Below are 19,870 nucleotides of genomic sequence, written 5' to 3'. Positions count from 1 at the left end.
CAGAGCATCCCACCTCACATAACAGTGAACTCCCCATCTCTGAAATCATCTAAGGAGAAGACATATGGAATGCATCAGGAATGGTCCAGAAGTAATTCAGTCAATGAACTTGATGATCATTCATTTCCCTTCCTACCCTCATGTACTATGGTGCAACTAGAAAAGACTAGAAAGAGGATGGATGTAAGGAAAAGAGAACTGCAGAAATGAATGAAATTGCAACACCCTCAGAAAGCAGAGTGTCATGGCAAATAGAAAGAGTAGGGTTTTTGCCAAGGTTTTCTTCATTGCTGGCAGGTAGCAGACTTGAGAGGCTCCGTACAATATAGGTGTGAAGGCTGAAAGAGAGATGTCAAAGACAATAGCTTTCACCAGCTGTCTGAGGGCTACTCCTTCCTCCTTAGCCTGGCCCTTATTTCTAGATTTAGATACAGCTCAAAAGAGACTCAGACTATGACGAGCCAGGCAGAAAATTGTGCTAGTCACATGGAATCATTTTGACTGTTTTCTCAGCTGTTTCCTAAGAAAACAGACTTAACATTTGTCACCCTCATTCCTGAATAAGGAAAGCGATTCCACTTTCTTCTAAAGCAAAAGACACAAGATAGATTTGGTGTTTGTTGAGTGAAGAGTAGGGTTCCGATTAATGGTGTGTTGAGGGTTTCTTTGTTTTTACAATCTTTCTCTATTTTCACATTCAATAAACTAAATGAATTGTCCACACCTCCCATGGGGCTTCCTAATAGAAAAATCCCACCAGGAAACTTTTCTCTTCCAGGCCCCTCATCATTTCTCTTTCCAATCTCTCAGTCTCATGTCCTTGGCCATAATTAATCTATTCCTCAAATATAAGAATGACTGGGGGTAGAAGTACAGGGAAAGAAAAGAAGGACAAAAGCAGAATTGAGCAACACATGATTAGAGGGGTGCACAGAACCGCCTTTTATTTCTCTACATGTTTAAGTTGACAATTATAATATTTCATATATTAGGTCTTGTGGTCAGATTGTCCATTTTTTAGCATGTATCATGTGACATATCCTTTGGACATATTAGTTCACGGATGTTCAGCTGCCTTTTAAGTTATGTATTATCCTTCTTATTTAATAGGTGAAGAGGTAAAGGCTTAGAAAGGCTAACTACCTTGCCCAAAGTCACACAGCCAATAAGCGCTGGAGCCAGGATTCAAACCCAGGTTTTCTGCTTCCCAATCCACATCTAATAACCACATCTGTGCAGTCTCAAGGAGAGTCACAGAGATTTTTCATTAACAAAGGCCCAGTAAGCTGTCACCCTAAACTTATCAGAGACAACATGGCTCCCCAGAGCACATTTGAGAATGTCTACAGGCATCTTTGGTTGTCACAAATGGATAGGTGCTACCAGCATCTAGTGAAAAGAGGATATCCCAAACATCCTGCAATTCACAGACAGCCCGCACAACAAAGAACTACCAGGTCCAAAACATTAATAGCACTGTGGTCAAGAAACGCTGCACTAAATGCTCTCGGCATTATGTAAAACGGGTTCTCTGCTGCCAACTTGTGACCTTCTATATTGAAAAGGGGAACAGCTCATAACTCCTTGATATACAGTTACATGCTCACAGTGCCTAGAATTGGCCGATGTTCTTTTTAAGAATGGAGAAAAAAAGAAGGATGGAGAAAGAATAGGTGAGGAAGAAGAAAAAGAAAGAAGAAAGAGAGAAGGAGAAAACTAACATTAAAAACTGACAATCTGCAGCGTTCAACAGCTGGATCGCATTACATGGAAATCAGTCCCAGTGACAGCACAACAGGCTGCTTTTGTGTCTTCATGAATAACGCAATGTGCTGGGTAAATGCTTTTCCCCATTTAGAAACAGGTAGTTAATGGGAATTGAAGTGATCAAATACTGTGAACCCCAAGGTTACTTACATCATGGGTCTGGGTGGCCCCAAGCTCATAAATAAAGCATTGGAGTGTCTTATTTTAGACCTGGTCAGATAAGCAAGTGATTGCATCATGTGAACAGAGCCCACAGCGCAATATGACACTGAGCCTGGCAATTTCAGGACCTCGCAGAATGTGACATTTCAAGCACAGTACACTGAGTTCACACCCTGTGGAAGCTTCAAGGCCCACCATGCCTCAATTTTCCATCATCTTTTTTGATTAAGCTGCCGCGAGAGAAGGCTGTCACTGAGCCGGACTTTAAATGATGCCAAGTTCATTCCCTACTATGCAGAAGTTAATTTGAGGCACATTTGCAACTTTTAACTCTGATTTACTCATTTGCTGGTATGAGGACCACACACAGCTTGACGACCTGCCAGCTTGCATAGACTATTCTCTCAGAAAAGGTTTGGACCAAGTCAAGACCCCACTTGGCAGCTCAAAATACAGCTGCTAGACAATGGCAGAATGTGGAGTTGAATATAAGAAAAGAAAAATATCTCCTCTTTGCCTCAAATTTTTACATATAATTTTGTAATCATATCCCTATTCAGACACTTTGACATAAACAGTGCTTAATTAAATTATTGCTATTTATTGTTTTATTATGAGTACATGGCTTGTTTGCTAATATTTACCTGAAAGCCATGTGCACACACACACACACACACACACACACACTTATGCCTGATCCTAGTACTGTTGGTGTTTTGAAAGTAATGAAAATGCTCTCTATGAATAATTTCTCTATTTGACAGAATCAGCAATGATTTTAAATAATGCTTGTTCCGGCCGGGCGCGGTGGCTCAAGCCTGTAATCCCAGCACTTTGGGAGGCCGAGATGGGCGGATCACGAGGTCAGGAGATCGAGACCATCCTGGCTAACACGGTGAAACCCCGTCTCTACTAAGAAATACAAAAAATAGCCGGGCGAGGTGGCAGCGCCTGTAGTCCCAGCTACTCGGGAGGCTGAGGCCGGAGAATGGCGTGAACCCGGGAGGCGGAGCTTGCAGTGAGCTGAGATCCGGCCACTGCACTCCAGCCTGGGCTACAGAGCGAGACTCCGTCTCAAAAAAAAAATAATAATAATAATAATAATGCTTGTTCCTCTGATACACAAATGGCTAGATGGATAACCTTAATGTAAAAATTTCTGGTGTTTTCTTCTCATAGATTTCCTGCAATCTGTTAAGATCAATCAAATAATATTCATATAATTCCTATAATTCAATAATATCAATCAAATAATATATTATTGGCATGAAATAAATTCTTCCTACTATAAAAAAAATAGCTCCCGCAAAAAATATACTTCCCTGTGACTCATATTGTGCTGTTTCTCATCCAGACCCTGGGATCCCAAAGAAATGTCTTCAATAAATGTTTGTGCCCAGGGAAATGCCTACAATCCCAGCACTTTTGGAGGCCGAATCAGGCGTACCACTGCAGCCCAGGAGTTCAAGACCACCTTGGGCAACATGGTGAAACCCCCTCTCTACAAAAATTAGCCAGGCGTGGTGGCACCTATCGGTAGCCCCAGCTACTCAGGAGGCTAAGATGGAGGATCACTTAAGCCCGGAAGGCTCAAGGCTGTAATGAGCCGTCATGACACCACTGCATTCCAGCCTGGGTGACAGAGCCAGACCCTGCCAAAAACAAATTAATGAATTTAATTAAATAAATAAATATTTGTAAACAAATTTGGGGTAAGACATAAGGTTTAAATTTTCTGTGAGACTGTAACACTAGTTGGTCATTGACTAAAAGTCACCACCACGTCACCCGTGGAACAATGTTCTGGGAGCTGGATTCTTCTAAACACAAACCCCATCTTCTGCTCTAGGGCCTACTCTTCTGCCTCTGACATGGTTTCTCAAAGGGTGAGCCACAGAATCCAGCCTATAAGAAATGAAGATTGCAATACACATGTTGGGTGCTTGCTAGGAAAGCACGGTGTGCTTATCAGAAACGAAGATTCCTAGCACCACGCCGAACCAATTAGATCTGAATCTCTGGGGAGATCTGCACTTCCAACAGTATTTTTCAGGTGAAATTGTCTTTCTTCCTTGAGTCTTGGAGTATATGGATTGGGTGCAGAAGAAAGAGAGTGAGATTGTGAAAACTGTACTCCTAAACTCACTGTATTTGAAATAAACTAGTATCAAAAATTTCAAGCTAAAAATAATCAGTTCTCTAATGCCCTACATCCTCTTGACCATCCCTTCCCCCCTACCAAAAAAAAAAAGTCTGCTCTTTGAAATGATAACCCCCTGAGGCTCTACCGAAAGGGAAATTGAGTTATCTTCATTAAATCATGTACACTGGGGCAAGAAACTAGAAATACCAGTATGCTTCCATGACATACTTTAGAATAAATTTTCAGCCACAAATGTTTTTTTTAAAAAAAAGTTTGCTCCAGATAATCTGATAAAACTCCATTCACCTCTAGTTCATAAAAGTTTTGCTATATTTCACCAGATAATTATCCCTTTGGTTTTCTATTCCAGCTTATCATCATTATCATGACAGAGTAAAGAGAGTTTTAATTCAAAATTTCAGAAGACGCTCAAAAGGAAAAGAGCAGCATAATTTACGCCAAAGAGATCAGCTATACACTAAGAATTATATCTCAACCCCACGTGGCACACACACAGATTGCCAATTCCAAAGACTTTTGTGAACCACACTCGAGGTAGTTGCCAGGATTGGCTGGGTAAGTGTATGCAGTGTGTGGATTTGGCACATTGCAATCATTCGTTATTATTGTGCTGCAGCTGTGATCCTGTGAATGGAGTTGCAGGGCCCATTTCACCTACCGTGGATTTCTACAGCCCACAAATGAAGAGATTTGGGGATACAAACGGGCATTCACTCATTCCCACCAACTAAAATGTAAGCACTTTTGGGGGAAGAACTGCGTCTCCTGTTTCTGTCAACAGTGCCCCTCCATCCTGCTCCCCCCTACCTAATATCGATCTGGCTGGGCACAGAGTTTCCCTTCCCTTCCCAAAAGATATCTGTGGCATTATAAGAATGATTCCATAAAGGCCAGCATTTACAGGATGAAGAAAGCCTTCACCCTTGGCCTATGGCTGCAAAGACGAAACAAAGCATATTATCTGCCAAAACCCAAGAGAACCCTGTATTATTATTATTATTATTATTATTATTATTATTATTTGAGATGGAGTCTTGCTCTGTCGCCCAGGCTGGAGTGCAGTGGTGCGATCTCAGCTCACTGCAAGCTCCACCTCCCGGGTTCATGCCATTCTCCTGCCTCAGCCTCCCGAGTAGCTAGGACTACAGGCGCTGGCCGCCATGCCTGGCTAATTGTTTTGTATTTTTAGTAGAGACGGAGTTTCACCATGTTAGCCAGGATGGTCTCGATCTCCTGACCTCGTGATCCACCCGCCTCAGCCTCCCAAAGTGCTGGGATTACAGGTGTGTGAGCCCTGTATTTCTTACACAGGGACATGGACTGCTTCCCCAAAAGAGTTGGAGATAAGATAGCAGCCACACCACCACTGGGGGAAAAAAAAAAAAGTGTATTATCAGCAAGCTTTGTGCAAATTCAACTCCTTTTAGTCTGTGACTACAGAGAACAAAAGTGTCATACCCTCCCCCAGCGACCATGACACCTTTATCTGGAACCCAGCTGTATTCGAGATTTACTGTGTGGCCTTGGGCAGCTCATTTAACCTCTCAGTGTCTTAATTTCTTGGTCTGGAAAATGAAGACGCTACCTACATCACGGGCAGGCACAGCGTTTCAAGGTTAATGCATGAGGCCGATATTGAAATGCAGCTTAGCAGGGGAACGTCTAATTCTGGGGAGGAAGTCAGGCACAGCAGCGCTCTTCTTGGGGTTATAACATGTGCAGGATCACAGAGCTGGGCCCTAAGGTCAGGAATGCACATGGCAAGCTCAATAAGCCACTCCAAATACACCACCTGGAGTCTTTTATTGTTATTGCCAAGTAGAGTTGATAAAGCAAACAGAGCAAAGGGTCGGGAGGCCTAATTTATCAAATGTTATTGATACAGATCTCATATTGACAGGCAATGAGCCACTTTTAGATTCGGATCCATAAATCCATTTTATAATATAGTCCAATCCTAACACTTTGCCCCCAAATCCATCCATCTAGACATTAGAAATCCATCCTGCTTTGCCTGCAGTCTGTCAAATGTCACCACAGAGTGCAGAAGCCGCCCTGCCAAGTCTATATCCTGAACTAAATCCCAATGGAAACTTCCCAGATAGAAATAACCACTATGAACATACAGGAAAGAAAAATAGCTATGAAGTTGCACGCTTACTTTTTTTTTTTTTTTTTCATTTTAGCCTGTGACAAGGAAAAAGCATAGAGTTATTCACTCCCCAAAAACAATCTAAAACCAGAAGGTTTAACCAATCCAATTTTCTGGTCACTGTGACAACTATTTTAATCTGTGAGGCAGTGTTCAGGACACGCACACAGGCCTTGCCTGTGGTTGTTTCACAGGCAGCCCCTGCTGGAAACTCCGAAAGCAGCTTCTGTTCCTGGACTCACTGTGGGCAGTGGCATTTGATGACATTCAGGGTCTCACACCATGAAGACAGAATTCTCTATTTACAGTCAGAGAGGGAGGAGCTTTCCTTCAACTTGAGGGTTGAGAGTGAGACCCCAGGGGGTCGGCTGGGAGGAAACCCCAGGTTAACAGTGGGAGGAGAAACACACTCAATGTTTTTGCAAGGCAAGAAAAAGTGACATAAAGAAATCAGAGAACTGAGCCTGAACGTGGGGTATCTGGGCTTGAATCATGCTGAGCCAAGTGTGTGTGACTTTGGTTAAACTATACCACCTCCCTAAGCCTCAATTTCCCCATTGGTGACAGGTGAAGGGGGTTGTTGTAAGATTCAAATAGTGCAAAAGCCCTTAGCACAATACCTAGCCCATAGTAAGTGCTCAATACGTATTCACTAAACCATAATCTGAATAGAGAAGTAAGGAGCTATTGATATCATTCATTAACCAACGGCCAGAAGTTCATTTATTGAATGCACACCCTATGTCAAGGATGGCACTAAAGGGTGGGAACAGATTATGATGCTCGTCCTCAGGGTAAGACAGAGGAAATGGGCAGGACTAGATAAGTAGACTGGTTGTCTCTAGATATGAGGACCGGGTGTGACCTGGGCAGAATACTGCAGATGTGGAGCCTGCAGGGCAGGCGCGCCACACCCAGGCTCGAGGAACTGTGTAATTATCCCACCACTCCTTGCCCGGTGTGGCTGGTTACATTCTGGTTTCCTCCAATTTCTGGACTAACACCTGTGCTTATTTGCTCAGGGAATGCAAACTCATCTTAATATTAGCTTCAAATAAATTGATAGGAAGATAAATCTGCAAATATAAAAGCCTAAGCATGGGCCGGGCAAAGTGGCTTACGCCTGTAATCCCAGCACTTTGGGAGGCGGAGGCGGGCAGATCACAAGGTCAGGAGATCGAGACTATCCTGGCTAACACGGTGAAACCCCGTCTCTACTAAAAACACAAAAAATTAGCCGGGTGTGGTGGCGGCGCCTGTAGTCCCAGCTACTCGGGAGGCTGAGGTAGGAGAATGACGTGAACCCGGGAGGCGGAGCTTGCTGTGAGCCGAGATCCGGCCACTGCACTCCAGCCTGGGCGGCAGAGCGAGACTCCGTCTCAAAAAGAAAAAAAATAATAATAAAATAAATAAAATTAAATTAAAAAAGCATAAGCATGGATTGGCTTAGGATTAGCTGAGCTTTTAGATTTTTCTGACTATATCCAGGGAGAGATACACAGGTGTCATCCGGAAAAGCTGAAGGTAAATTAAAATGCCATCTAGAGTATTAACCTCTTTTTCCCATTGAATTGCAACCGGGATTTGCATTTTGGGGGCATGGACTCTTTGAAATCTGTCCTCATGCACAATAAAAAGAAGGAGGTGGGAAGAGGCAAAAGAAGAGAAAAGAAGGAAGAGGAAGGAGAAGGGGTGGGGAAAGAGGAGGAGGAAAAAACTAAATAACTCCCAAATAGCATAGGTCTCAGGCTGGCCATTCAGAAGTCCAGGTTGAGGGGAGGCTTTCACGCCTTCGCAATGGAATGCAGGAAATGAGAGAGAACTCACTCATCAAGCTACGGTCTTTCCTTCCCTGAGCCTCCTACCCTACAACAGACCTACTGGCTTCTCCCTTAGAATGTAAAGGATTTCTCATTGTTGTTTCACACAACAATTATTTGAAGGCAATAGTCTCCCATGGTAGCCCCAATCTATCCTTGCCACTCTCTTCCACTGCCCCAGAACTTCCCAGGCCAAACTCATCTGGGGAACACCTACAGGATTTTTGTCATATTTGATGACATGACCACTATTATTTATTGTATATGATTTATTTTAAAATCAAGCTACTTTTTAAAACTTTACTGTTGTTCTAGGCAACAATATCTATAAAACTCACTGTTTTCCTGTGCTAGTTACAGCTTTCTAATACACACTAATTAGCATAAGTCATTATTATTAAAATAGCCTAGCATAGTCATTAGCAATACAGATGCTGCATGTGTTCAAATCCTGGCTGTGCCACTACTAGCTATGTGATCTTGGGCAAGTTGCTTAACTTCTCTGTGCCTTAGCCTTCATGGTCTGTTAAATAAACAATACCTACTTCATAGAGTCACTATGAAGATTAGTTAATATTTGTAAAATACTTGTACCATCTAGAATCTTCTACATGAACAACACTTTGGAAACACTGAACTATGCACAAAAGCCTAAATCATCCCTTACCTCAAGGTTTGCTTATGCTGTCCCGCTTTTTGGGGGTACGCTTTTGCCTCCCCTTTCCTGCCTAAACCAAAACTAATAAACAACACACTGTCATCCCCACTCTTCTTGAAAGCCTGCCTATCTGAAGGTCCTTCTTAAATAAATATAATTACAGCCATTTATTTTAATGACAGCCACTTGAGCATCTATCGTCTTACTGCCCCGTGCTCAGTACTTTTCACACATCATCTAATTTAGTCTTTATTTGGACTTCATGAAGAAGACCCAGCTTAAAAAGATTAGGTCATTTTTCTGAGTTACTACAACAGGAGAGTTGGGATTCAAACCCAGGCCTGTCTGATTCCACAGCCTGTGAACAGCCCATTAAGCCACGCGGTACCATTAGGAAGCTCCCTCTTTCGAAAGTTCATTACAGTGTGCAACCAGACAGGAGCGCCCTCTCGGCTCCCTTGGTGTGTACCTCTCTTATCAGACAGCAAATCCACACTGTAATGTGACTATTACATTTGTCTGTCTTTTATTACTATTTTACTAATAGTACTTTATTACTATTACTATTGTCTGTCTTTTCCCCCCTGTTATTCGGGATAACTCTTTCTATTTTAAGCATTTTGGAAGGAAATCATTCTAAAATTTCCCTGAATTTGAAAAAGGGTTACATTCTATGAAACTGAATTGAACATTTTCTTTACACTTGTGGTCATCTTTATCATCACCAAATACAGTAATGTTCTATGATGCAAACATGACTTTAGGACAATTTTTTTCCATGCAGCCTAGGGTGACTATTAAAAAACCAGACTCCTGAGCCCCTCCCCAGATCTACTGAATCAGAATGTCTGGGTTAAAGACCAGGAATCACTGGAGTTTAGGAACCATCGCATTAGGGTATGTATGGGTGTTTGATCCTGCTTGCTGCTCCCAGATGGTTTTTCAGTTTGTGTTTCTGCCTTTCATGGTTTTTCTGACCTCTCCCACCCTTCGAGTTGACAGCTTTCACTTCTCACTGCCAACCAAGATTGCTGGATAAATGTTTCCTATTTCTCTGCTACCCACTAATGCTATGGTTTCCAAACTATTTCTTTTTAGCTTTAGAACACTTTCATGAAAACTGATTCTTAGACGGATGTCCAACATAAAGCACATCATTTCAGAGCTATTCCAATGGAATATGAGTGAGTGGCCTGGATTTCCAATGTCATCTCATTCCCCTAACTCCCATCTCCACCCCCTGTGATCACCCTGAAGCCCCTCCTCAGATTCCCTGGGCTTCCATAGAGAACATTGCTAATACCACTGAAATAATACAACTGTCTGTCAAATGTTATCATCATTTTGTAGAACAGATATCTTATTTTTTAGAAACATTCCAGATTATCAGAAAGGTTTTTTTTCCACGTAAGTTTGTCAGTGCATTCCAAAATCAAGTGTACAGTTCTATTTGAGGGCACATCACCAAATTGATAATATAGCCTCTATATTATATTTTCATAATCACCCCTTACAGTGAATATTCCTAACTTGGAAAACGACGAGCACATTGTATTTGTAATTGGACTCTCATTTACTTTCGAAAGGATCTCAGAAAAATAACGGTCAAGGGAATTTTATCTTTTTTAAAAAGTCTCTCCTCTGCAAAAGAAGGTGTCAGAGCACGCAGGAAAACTTTCTAACCTTTAAGATTTTGGTCATTTCATATTGAAGGTATTCTAAGTAGGTTAGTATGTTAATAGTCTAAAAACAAGGTTCAAGCAGCAGTTTTTAAAACTTGAAAAACAAGTTTAAGCAGTTTTTTTAGTGCTCTTTTTGTCCTTTTTCTTCCAAAATTCATAATTTTGAGACTCAGAATTTTGGAAGCCTATTTAACATTATGTGCACTAGAGGCAAGGGAATGAGAATGTTGTATTGAGGTTACAACATGATTTCTATGGTGAATTAGGACAAAGTTTGAATTCATATATACAGAAAGAGATGCAGTAAATGTGGCAAATATTAGCTTTTGATGATCGTAAGTAAAAGGTATGCGGTGTTGCTTGTACTATTCTTTCAATTTCTGTAGCTTTGAAATTTTTCAAAATAAAATTGAGGGGGAATTTCAAACACAGGTAGAAATCAAGCATAGTCATACATGCGAGATTAACACATTCAACAGGACCTGGGCCACGGTGACAAAAGTGAGGCATCTGGGACACAAAATTTAAGGAAGCACTTGTGCAACCCTGAGAGTGAGTGCCTCTTTAAGTTTGTCACCATACATACCTCACTTGCCTAGTGCCAGCCCTAGAGTCCAACAAAAGCAAATGCATCTACGTTCTCAAACAGACCATAGTCAACTCTTCTAACTCCTAAAAGAAGAAGGTTAAAACCAATTTTATCCATGCATTGATTCACTCATTTATTCTCCAAGCATGTATGGAATCCATTCTATGCTAAGTAACTATCCCGTATGTATTCATGGGTGTGTTAGATGCTGGGGATACCAATCATGGACCAGTTCCTGCTAAAATATCTTACTGTCTGCCAAGCACTGATTTAATAATATTATTTTTATCATGATCATCATGTATTCCATAAATATTTCTCGAATGAGCAAAACCAGAAGTCTACTTATTTGTTCTTACTGAAAGATTTGTCACGTTCAGATGAAGATGAAACTTCCCTGGATTGCCTGATAACATAGCTAACATTTACTGGATGGTTACAAACCGCCTGGTATCTTCTAAGTTCTTTCCATACATTACCTCCATTATGCTTTGCACCAACACGAAGATGTAGGTGCTAAGATTCTCCTTTTACAGGTAAGAAAATATATGAGATATTGGGTACCTTTTCCAGAAATACAGAAAGAAAGAGACCACACCAGGTTTGAACCCAAGTAGCCCAGCTCTGGAGCTTGCCTTTTCAGAGGCTCCACAAAGCAATCTCACATTTACTAACCCAGAGAAGCACTCCTCAGTTCCAAAAAGCTCTCTTCTTCAGGTTGCCGTTCAACCATTACTACATAGAAACATCTAGCTAGCACCAGGGACATTTTTAGCAAAATGATCCTCAACTTCCATGACCTGGGCAGATAAGTCAGATTTTGGGGGACATCCTGCTTCATTTCACCTTGTCTAAATACAACCAACTAAAAATAACCTGAAAGGGAAGTGTTTCAGAACCGCAACAGGAGCTGCAGAAGGCTGCAGAGGGTGTGACGTGAAAGAAGGATCCTGGCCTCCGGATAACACTGATGATGCTTTTCAACATCAGCAAGTTGCATATTGTGATGAGAACACAAAGTTTCCAATTATTGAAATTCCACAGTGTATTTAATTATGCAATTATCTCATTGTATTAACAAGTACTAGAGCACAGCAGCAATTGCTGAGATTTTTACAATTTGGAAGAGCAGAATTTATTCTTTCCCTCAGCTGATTACTGCTCATAAATCTGTCCATTTTTCAGGGATTATGGAAATGATCCTATTTTTGGAATGCTTCATTCAGAAATCCAAAGCAAGTCAGCACCCCCACTCTTGCCACTCCAATTTTTAAGTATGATCCTTCTAAAGACTGAGCATATTTCAGGGGAAAATGTCTGCAAATTCCCATCATTTTTGTTTCCATTAATCACTTAAGACTCTTTCCTCTTTTGAAATTCAAATAAATATAGTGTAAATATACATTGAAAGAGCAGTTGTACAAATTACATATTTTCAAGGATGCAAACACAAATACATTCTTGTTCATTTGCTTAATAAGGATTTATCCCAAAGGGTTCACGTATCAGACTGTAAAACCCGAGTACTCCATCAAAACACCTCAAATAGGCATGCTGTGATACTATTATGCATTTCTATTTGCCTCAGTTACTTTGGCAAATATGAAATGTAATCATGCAAAATTAAACATTCCATACATTTTTTATTCATTCTCTAACACTCTCCCTATATTCTGAAATAGGCTATCACATTTTCAAGTTTAAGGGGACAAAAAGTGAATCAAATTTCTTGTTTCCGAAAGCATTACGAGTAATAGGTCTTTTTACTTACGGCTTTTCATCTAAGAATCACCAGGCTCTTCACACATAAAACATAATTAATCCATACAGTCTGCTACATACCTACCCAATGGGAACCCTCCTTGTTGATGGGAAGCCATACCTGTATTTTCTCAGCGTAAATTTGGTCCAGGCTTTTAGGAATGATGTTTCATTTACTTGCGCATGATCAAGAGGCATTAATTATATATGGGGAAACCTGGCTTCTTCTCCCAAATAAGTAAGAGTTAGGAAAACAAACCCTGGACCCAATTGCCTGGTGTTTGGCTATCAGTTTTGCAAACTTTAAGCCATCAGATGACGGAGCAAGTCGCTCCACTGCCCTGTGCTTGTGTTTTTGTAGTGACAAAATTGGGATAACAACAGTACCTATCCCATAGGATTGTTGGGTGAATGAGTTAATACATGTAAATCCTTGAGAAGCTTTAAGCCTTAATAGCAATAACTGTTGTTATCTTGTCTTGTCCTGCCCACATATGACACCTGATGCCTTTCAAAGTCATCTCCCCACAATTGCTTCATTGGGATCTCACCATCTTCCTGTGAAGTAGCGGAAGTAGATGCTATTATTTCCATTTTACAGATGAAGAAAGTAAGATTCAGAGAAGGTTGCCAGCAGTCAAGACTGGAACTCCCAGAACCTAGACTAGTATATATTTCCAGTATTCCTCTTTATATCCAGAACAAACTGACTCAGTGACCCACACAGTTCCCTACTTATTTTGTGGGGGAAGGAGGGAGTCTTGTTTCAAAGGAGACATGGAAAGCACTCTGTTGTCAAGGTTTGTCTTGAATACCAAAAAATATCCAGATTGGCAGGAGACATGTCAACAAGTCTGCCGTCATCATGATTTCTGCTAACTATGAAATGAAAGTTAATTTCATGCCTCACATTCACAGACAAAAAGGTTCAGAGCTGTTTAAATTCTCTTCAGTCCAGTGACAGTTAGTAAACAGGAGACTTCGTGTTCTAATGCTTGAAATCACCCTTCGTATCTCAATATATTATTTATGCACTCAGCTTAAAATAAACAGCAACTCCGAAGAAGGTGAGTGGTCTCATTTAGTACAAACTTTTTTTTCACTCTGACAGTTACTTTAAAACATGGGTAAACAACCTTAATTCACTTCTAACGAATTAGTAGGCTACTGCTGTGTCTACAGGAGGCAAGCAGATTGTGTTATTAACCAAAACAACTTTCTTCCTGTCAATCATCTGCACCTCACAGAGAGATGTGGGCTTTGCTGTCTCGTTACTCAAACCAATCCATGGGTGCACGTGATTCCAGACGATTTCTTCAGAGGTCATTGTCTTCTGAAACTTTGATTAGATCTCTGGACTCTGAGATGCAGAATGGGGCCTGGAGAAGATAGATTCTCAGTGCTGCTTGTTAAGAAAGATATAGACAGATAAGAACTTTTCCAGAGGGGTAAAGAGTTTTGGAAATCACGGAAATGAGCTCTAGTTGTTGAAGGAACTGAAGCTGACAAAGAGACCACCATAGGGAGACTCAATAAGTGTCACTAAATATTTGAAATGGTGTCATTTTGTAGGAGAAACACTTATTCATTGTAGGGATGGATAGTAAAAGTAGAACCCAAGGGCAGAGATACATAGTGGTTGGATTTATGTTTAACTTGAGAAGGAATTCTCTGTCAGAGTTGCCTTTTTAGGTCGTAGACTTTCTGCCTCTAGAGGTTCTCAGGCTCCAGTCAGCTGGAACCCTTAGAACTGGCCAACAAATAGGGCTAGATAAGACATATAAGAGCCTTGCAGACTTAGATCCTACAGCCGCATGAATCCAAGGATTACTCACTAAAATAGGCTTCAATAAGCAGTCCTAATCTTAAACTTCTCTATGATCAACTTTAAAGGGTGACAGCCACCGTTTAAAAGAAAAAAAATATCAAACCATGGGTTAAGCACTGGGTATATAGCTGGCCAATCTATGGTAGCGCACACAATTCCAGGGCATTGGTTGGCCTGGCAAAATAAAAAGATGCACCACTCAATAGAGAAAACCTATCAAAGCCGTTGCTTTGGGATTGCACAGTCTCCTCCTGCCCTTTTGTAGCCTTTGCCATTGCATGGGTAGGAAGCAATTCCCAGGTCCCCTGGACTGTAACCTGGTTAAGGAGGGGTGATCCACACTTAGCTCACCGTTCTGGTTGTCCTCCTCCCCCTGCCCCAAGTCTGGAAATACAATAATTAGCAAACTGTCTAATCAACTTTCATCCTTAACAAAATATCGTTCACCTCGTGGAAACATTCATTCTCTCCCTGAAATCAACCATTTCTTTGAGACACAGACCGACTGCTCAAAACACAAGTTAAATACAATTTTGAAAGAAAGGAAGAGAGAGTTGACAGAAGAGAAATAAAGATACCTTACATTTATATCCATAGTTCATATCAACATTTTTGCATATAATAACATAGAGACATATTTTGGCCAAATTTTCTAGTAAGCATTGCTTGAATTTATATTTACGGAGGGTGGCAGGGGGAGGTGGCTTTTCAACATCCAACATATTGTCAAAACATTAGAGTTCAGAAATATTAAATGCCTCAAAGGAAGTCAGATTACCAATATCTGGGTGTGAAACTTGGTGTTACAGATTTCCTGATATGGCAAGAGCAGACATCTGGTATTTGCACTTTGGAATAACAGAAAATAACGTGACAATAATGTATTATACTTACAAAGTACCCTTCATCCATGGGGCTCCAATTTTACCAATATTAGTTCACTGATTTTCGCAAAAAACCTGAAAGGCAGAGGGTAAGTTTGTGTTACCCCCACTTTGAAGATGGGGATACTGAAAGGCAATAAGGTTATAAATTATTGGTCCATTAGGGTGAGAATTCAGTCATGGGAGAACAAGAATTACCATTTTGGCCTTCCCCATCACAATGCATCTTGACCACCCATTGTTCCCGAGGGGACTGATATTTCCTATGTCATTTTCACCATAATCTCAACATATTAAACACATTTTAGGGTAAGACAGTGACGAGCGTAACCCCTTGTTTTTATGAGCCCAGACACCAATATTCTTTTAATACTAGAGATAAGATTGGAAAAATTCCCATATCCAGTTTAAAACATGGAAGAAAAAATTGGATTGACAAAATGCAACCATCCAACTAAAATTTGGCCTGAAAATAATGTTACTACTGTTCAGTTTGTTATATACTTATGTTCACATTTCAGCATATGGACTTGTCTTTTAAAAAGATTGCAAGGAAGTCAGAATACTTCAGAAGTAATTTCGTTAACAACATTTTTAGAAGGGTGTATTTTTAACAGTCCTTTCTAGGACATCCCATCCTTTCTACCACTCTCAGACCATTTACTCATGCATTGAAAAAATAATCAGTATTTATTGAGCTCTTACTATGTGTAAGTTTAGAACTGTGTGTGGCTTCTTGGAGGACACAAAAATGTGTATGACATAGGTCCTACCATCAAGAAACTTCTAATCCTATGGTTCAATAATTTTATTACTATGACAACCGCTCTCATCAAAAACTCTACAGAAAGATCTGATAGTTTCTAGACATTCCTGGCAAGTCACAGACACCAATCCCAGAAAGATGGCACCTTCAGAAAATATTCCAAAAAAAGGATGAGTTTGGGTTCTGTGTATGAGCCATACTATTTGGGATTACAGAAATACTAAAAGATGGGTCTCCTTAAAAGGACTGTCCCTGAGTTTTCCCAAAGCCCCTGATGTGAGGGTCATGATCTCTCACTGTCTTCTCCTTACGCACCTCTGCAACAGCACTGACCCCTTCACTCATCCTCAAATACCCAACCACATTCCCACCTCAGGAACTTTGTCCTTCTAACTGTTCCCTTTGCTTGGGCCAATATTGTTGCAGTATTTCTACGGCTTACTCCTTCCCTTTCATCAGATCTCTGCTTAAATACCTGCTCAGTGATGTGTCCCTGGCCATCCTATTTAAAATACATTCACGTACCACAGAATGGCATTTCAGTCAACAACCAACCACATATATGAGGTGGTCCCATAACATTATAATACAGTGATACCATATTTATACTGTAACTTTTCTATGTTTAGATACAAATACTTACCATTGTGTTACAATTGCCTAAAGTATTTAGTACAGTTACATCCTAGCCTACAGTTTTGTAACCTGGGAGCATTAGTATATACAGGGAATTTTTTTGTTTACTGCTAAATTCTAGTGTGAAGGCACTCCACGAATATTGATTGAATTCATGAATCACAGCACTAAACTGGCTGCTCTTCCTTTTTTCTACCTTTTTACTCTCGCTGAGACACTGTTATAATTACTAATAAATGAATTTCAATATTGAATCATCCTAGATTTTTTTCCACCCAAAGGAAAAAATTAAAACTCCACAAAGACTCAGTGAAATGCTTCTGGAAAATACAATAAACACCCATTTTTATCATTTTCTCTTATCTTGAGTGCCAGGGTGCGAATTGGATGACCTGGCTTCTTAGCCAGCTCTGCTGTGCCTTACCTTCTCCTCTCCCTATGCCTTTGTTTCTCAAGAGTAAAATAAAGCTTAAGAAGTTTATTTCTGAAGTTCTTCTAGTTCAGAAACTAGGGGATAGGCCAAATGACATTCATATTTTTACATCTTCTGATTTAATAGCACTTACTAAGTATAAGCTTCTCTCAAAGGTAGCAAGGTCATCATTTCATACTAAGCAAAGTAGGAATCCCAGAGGGAAGAATGTGAGCGTCTAACTGAATCTACAAGCATACCGATTTTGGACATACACCACAGTGATCACTGAAATCCTGTTCCCCCATCCTCACTCTCACACCACCAACATATGACAGACATGCAAAGAAAGATGCCACATCAGCTGTTTACGGCATCTTGAGTCACAGACACTCCACTTGGGTCTCTAAATAGATTTCTTGTTTACTTGCACATTAATAAAACTCACACCTTCGCCAGTCAGAATTTTTTCCCCAAGCATCTGAACATCCAAAGAGATTTAGAAGCAATTAACATTCACGAGTAACAGAGCAATCAACATGGGAATCGCTAATGGGACTGGACAGGATCCAAGAGCTGATATGAGGATAATAGTGAGTCCCTGACATAGGTTATGGTGTTAATTCTGGAGGGCAGAGTCGTGGTATGTTTTCAGTAGCTTCGTAGGGCTGCTGTCACCATCACATACGCCTCTCCTATACAGGGTTCCTCACCCCCTACAACATGCCTTTTTTTTTTTAACTGCTATCGAAAAGAAGGCATTTTTGCATTGTTAGAAACTCTAGCATTAATGGTATATATTGAATCCAAATTTATTTTTAAACTGCCTACCTGACAAAATGTTAAAATGTCATTTATCTTCCCAGTTTGGGTCTCTAGACTATCTTCACCTGTTAGCTTTTGTAGCTAGAGGCCACAAAAATAATGGCTATGAATTTCTACCTTGATGCTTCCCCTAAGCTTTGCCAGTTACTTGTGTGTACATGGGCTCATACATCCCTCGTACATAGGAAGACACGGGTATTCCTATTCCAACCAGCTCCAGGCTTGCTTCCTTGTCAGTTTCCCTGATCTGTTTTCATGAAGATCACTCCAGAAATCAGCATACCACATCACCCCACCCCTTTTCACCCTACTGGGAGAGTCTCTGCGTAAAAGAGAATGTTTCCATTGTTCCTCTTTCTGCCTTCCATTTTCCAGCCTTCATCTCTCATCACTACAATCCATCAAAAATGCCAATGCCAGGTAAATCTATCTCTCCCTCCCCTTGGACCACATTCTTGAATCCCTGCCCTGGCACTCCTTCTCCCTCAGCCTACAGAGCAAATGGCTCTGACCCCTCCATACCCACACACACCTCTGAATCCTCGGAACCCCTCCCCACCCTTCTCTTCCTCCTGCATCATTTGGTTTCCCTTGGAACCAAGATACCCACCTCTGGTTATAGGACACTTTCTCTTTCTATAGGAACTCTAGGTCCCCTGCAGGCAGACTGACTACCTGCTGTATTTCCATTTTTCACTTTGGATGTAATTCATCACAGCCAATTATGATTTGCTTTATTCTGTGTGTTCCAACAAAATAAATTTGTTCCTAGGAAGAGCTTTTAATTTTTTTCAGCTATTTTCACATTAGACAGGAGTATGTAATTGAGTAAACACCATTTTTGTGAATTGTAATATATTTCTGGTTATTCTATTTCATTCACTCTTTCTTCTGTTCCTTTCTCCTATTTTGCTATTTCTGGCTATTAACGGGCCCCTTCTTACTTAAAGATCCAGCATGTCAATTCTCTTTCCTCCACCTCCCCACCTCCAACACCAGCCATTGTGACAGCGTATCCCTTTTTAAAGCTTCAGTTTATTCTCTGAACACAATCAGCTACAGATGCACAATCTGCCTCCACCAAGCTCTGTGTGTTAAAAGCCTGTTTTGACAAAGATTTTATACAACATAATCCTAATGAAAGGTGAGTTATCAACAGACCCACACTTAAGAATCCCTCACTGTTATCTCTGGGGCAAGCCGTTTAATATTCCCAGCGGCAGTCTCAAAGGCAGGAGATGCATGCCTAAGACCCACCCTCCCAACCCCCACCAAGTCACCACGCGCCCCCCGCCCCATGACTCCCTTCCCACCCCCAAGTAGCAGTAGTGGAGGATGAAGTGCTTCTGGTCCCGAGGTAATGCAATCAGGGCTGGGTGTGGTTCAATCTCTACCCGTCCTCAGAGAACATTTGGGCAGAATGCCTTCCAACTACACTCTGCATTCCGCACGGGGTCCTGTGCTCATTCTGGTGGTTCTGCAGAAGCGAAAGTGACCCTGCCCAAGGAGTGGACTTCACCTGCCTCCCCAAACTGCAGGCTATCGGAAGCAATTCCGCAATGAAGGTGTGGGACTAGGGGGGTGAGGTTCTGACGGTACCCATCACACACAAGGAGTGAAAAAGGCAAGGGCAAACATGAAATGAACACATCAATTTTTTTTTTAACTTCAAAGAGGAAAGGAAACCATTTTTCAATCCTTTGCCCTTCCCTACGCACCAGTGAAAATACTCCACCCAGTCTATGTAGTAGTCAGGGCTTTTCA

The 19,870-nt window shown here is 41.0% G+C and overlaps 2 protein-coding genes across 5 annotated transcripts in view; one reads left to right on the top strand and one right to left on the bottom strand.

Annotated features, from left to right (window-relative positions):
* Window positions 1–19,870, top strand: part of SOD3 (superoxide dismutase 3) — a 948,116-nt gene that overhangs the window by 389,151 nt on the left and 539,095 nt on the right. The gene's annotated exons all lie outside the window — the stretch shown is intronic.
* The window catches only part of PPARGC1A (PPARG coactivator 1 alpha), a 685,828-nt gene that overhangs the window by 456,674 nt on the left and 209,284 nt on the right, over window positions 1–19,870 (bottom strand). The window contains exon 2 of one of the 2 annotated variants that reach the window (XM_050790682.1): window positions 15,478–15,542. In XM_050790682.1, coding sequence (XP_050646639.1) covers window positions 15,478–15,495 — 18 coding nt within the window. In that variant the 5' untranslated portion in view covers window positions 15,496–15,542. Of the gene's footprint in view, window positions 1–15,477; window positions 16,439–19,870 lie in introns of those variants that run through there. The other variant, XM_050790683.1, reaches the window with a different exon arrangement.

This window comes from Macaca thibetana, chromosome 5 (genome assembly GCF_024542745.1).
Source record: "Macaca thibetana thibetana isolate TM-01 chromosome 5, ASM2454274v1, whole genome shotgun sequence".
NCBI lineage: Eukaryota > Metazoa > Chordata > Mammalia > Primates > Cercopithecidae > Macaca > Macaca thibetana.
This window is presented reverse-complemented; position numbering and strand designations above follow the sequence as displayed.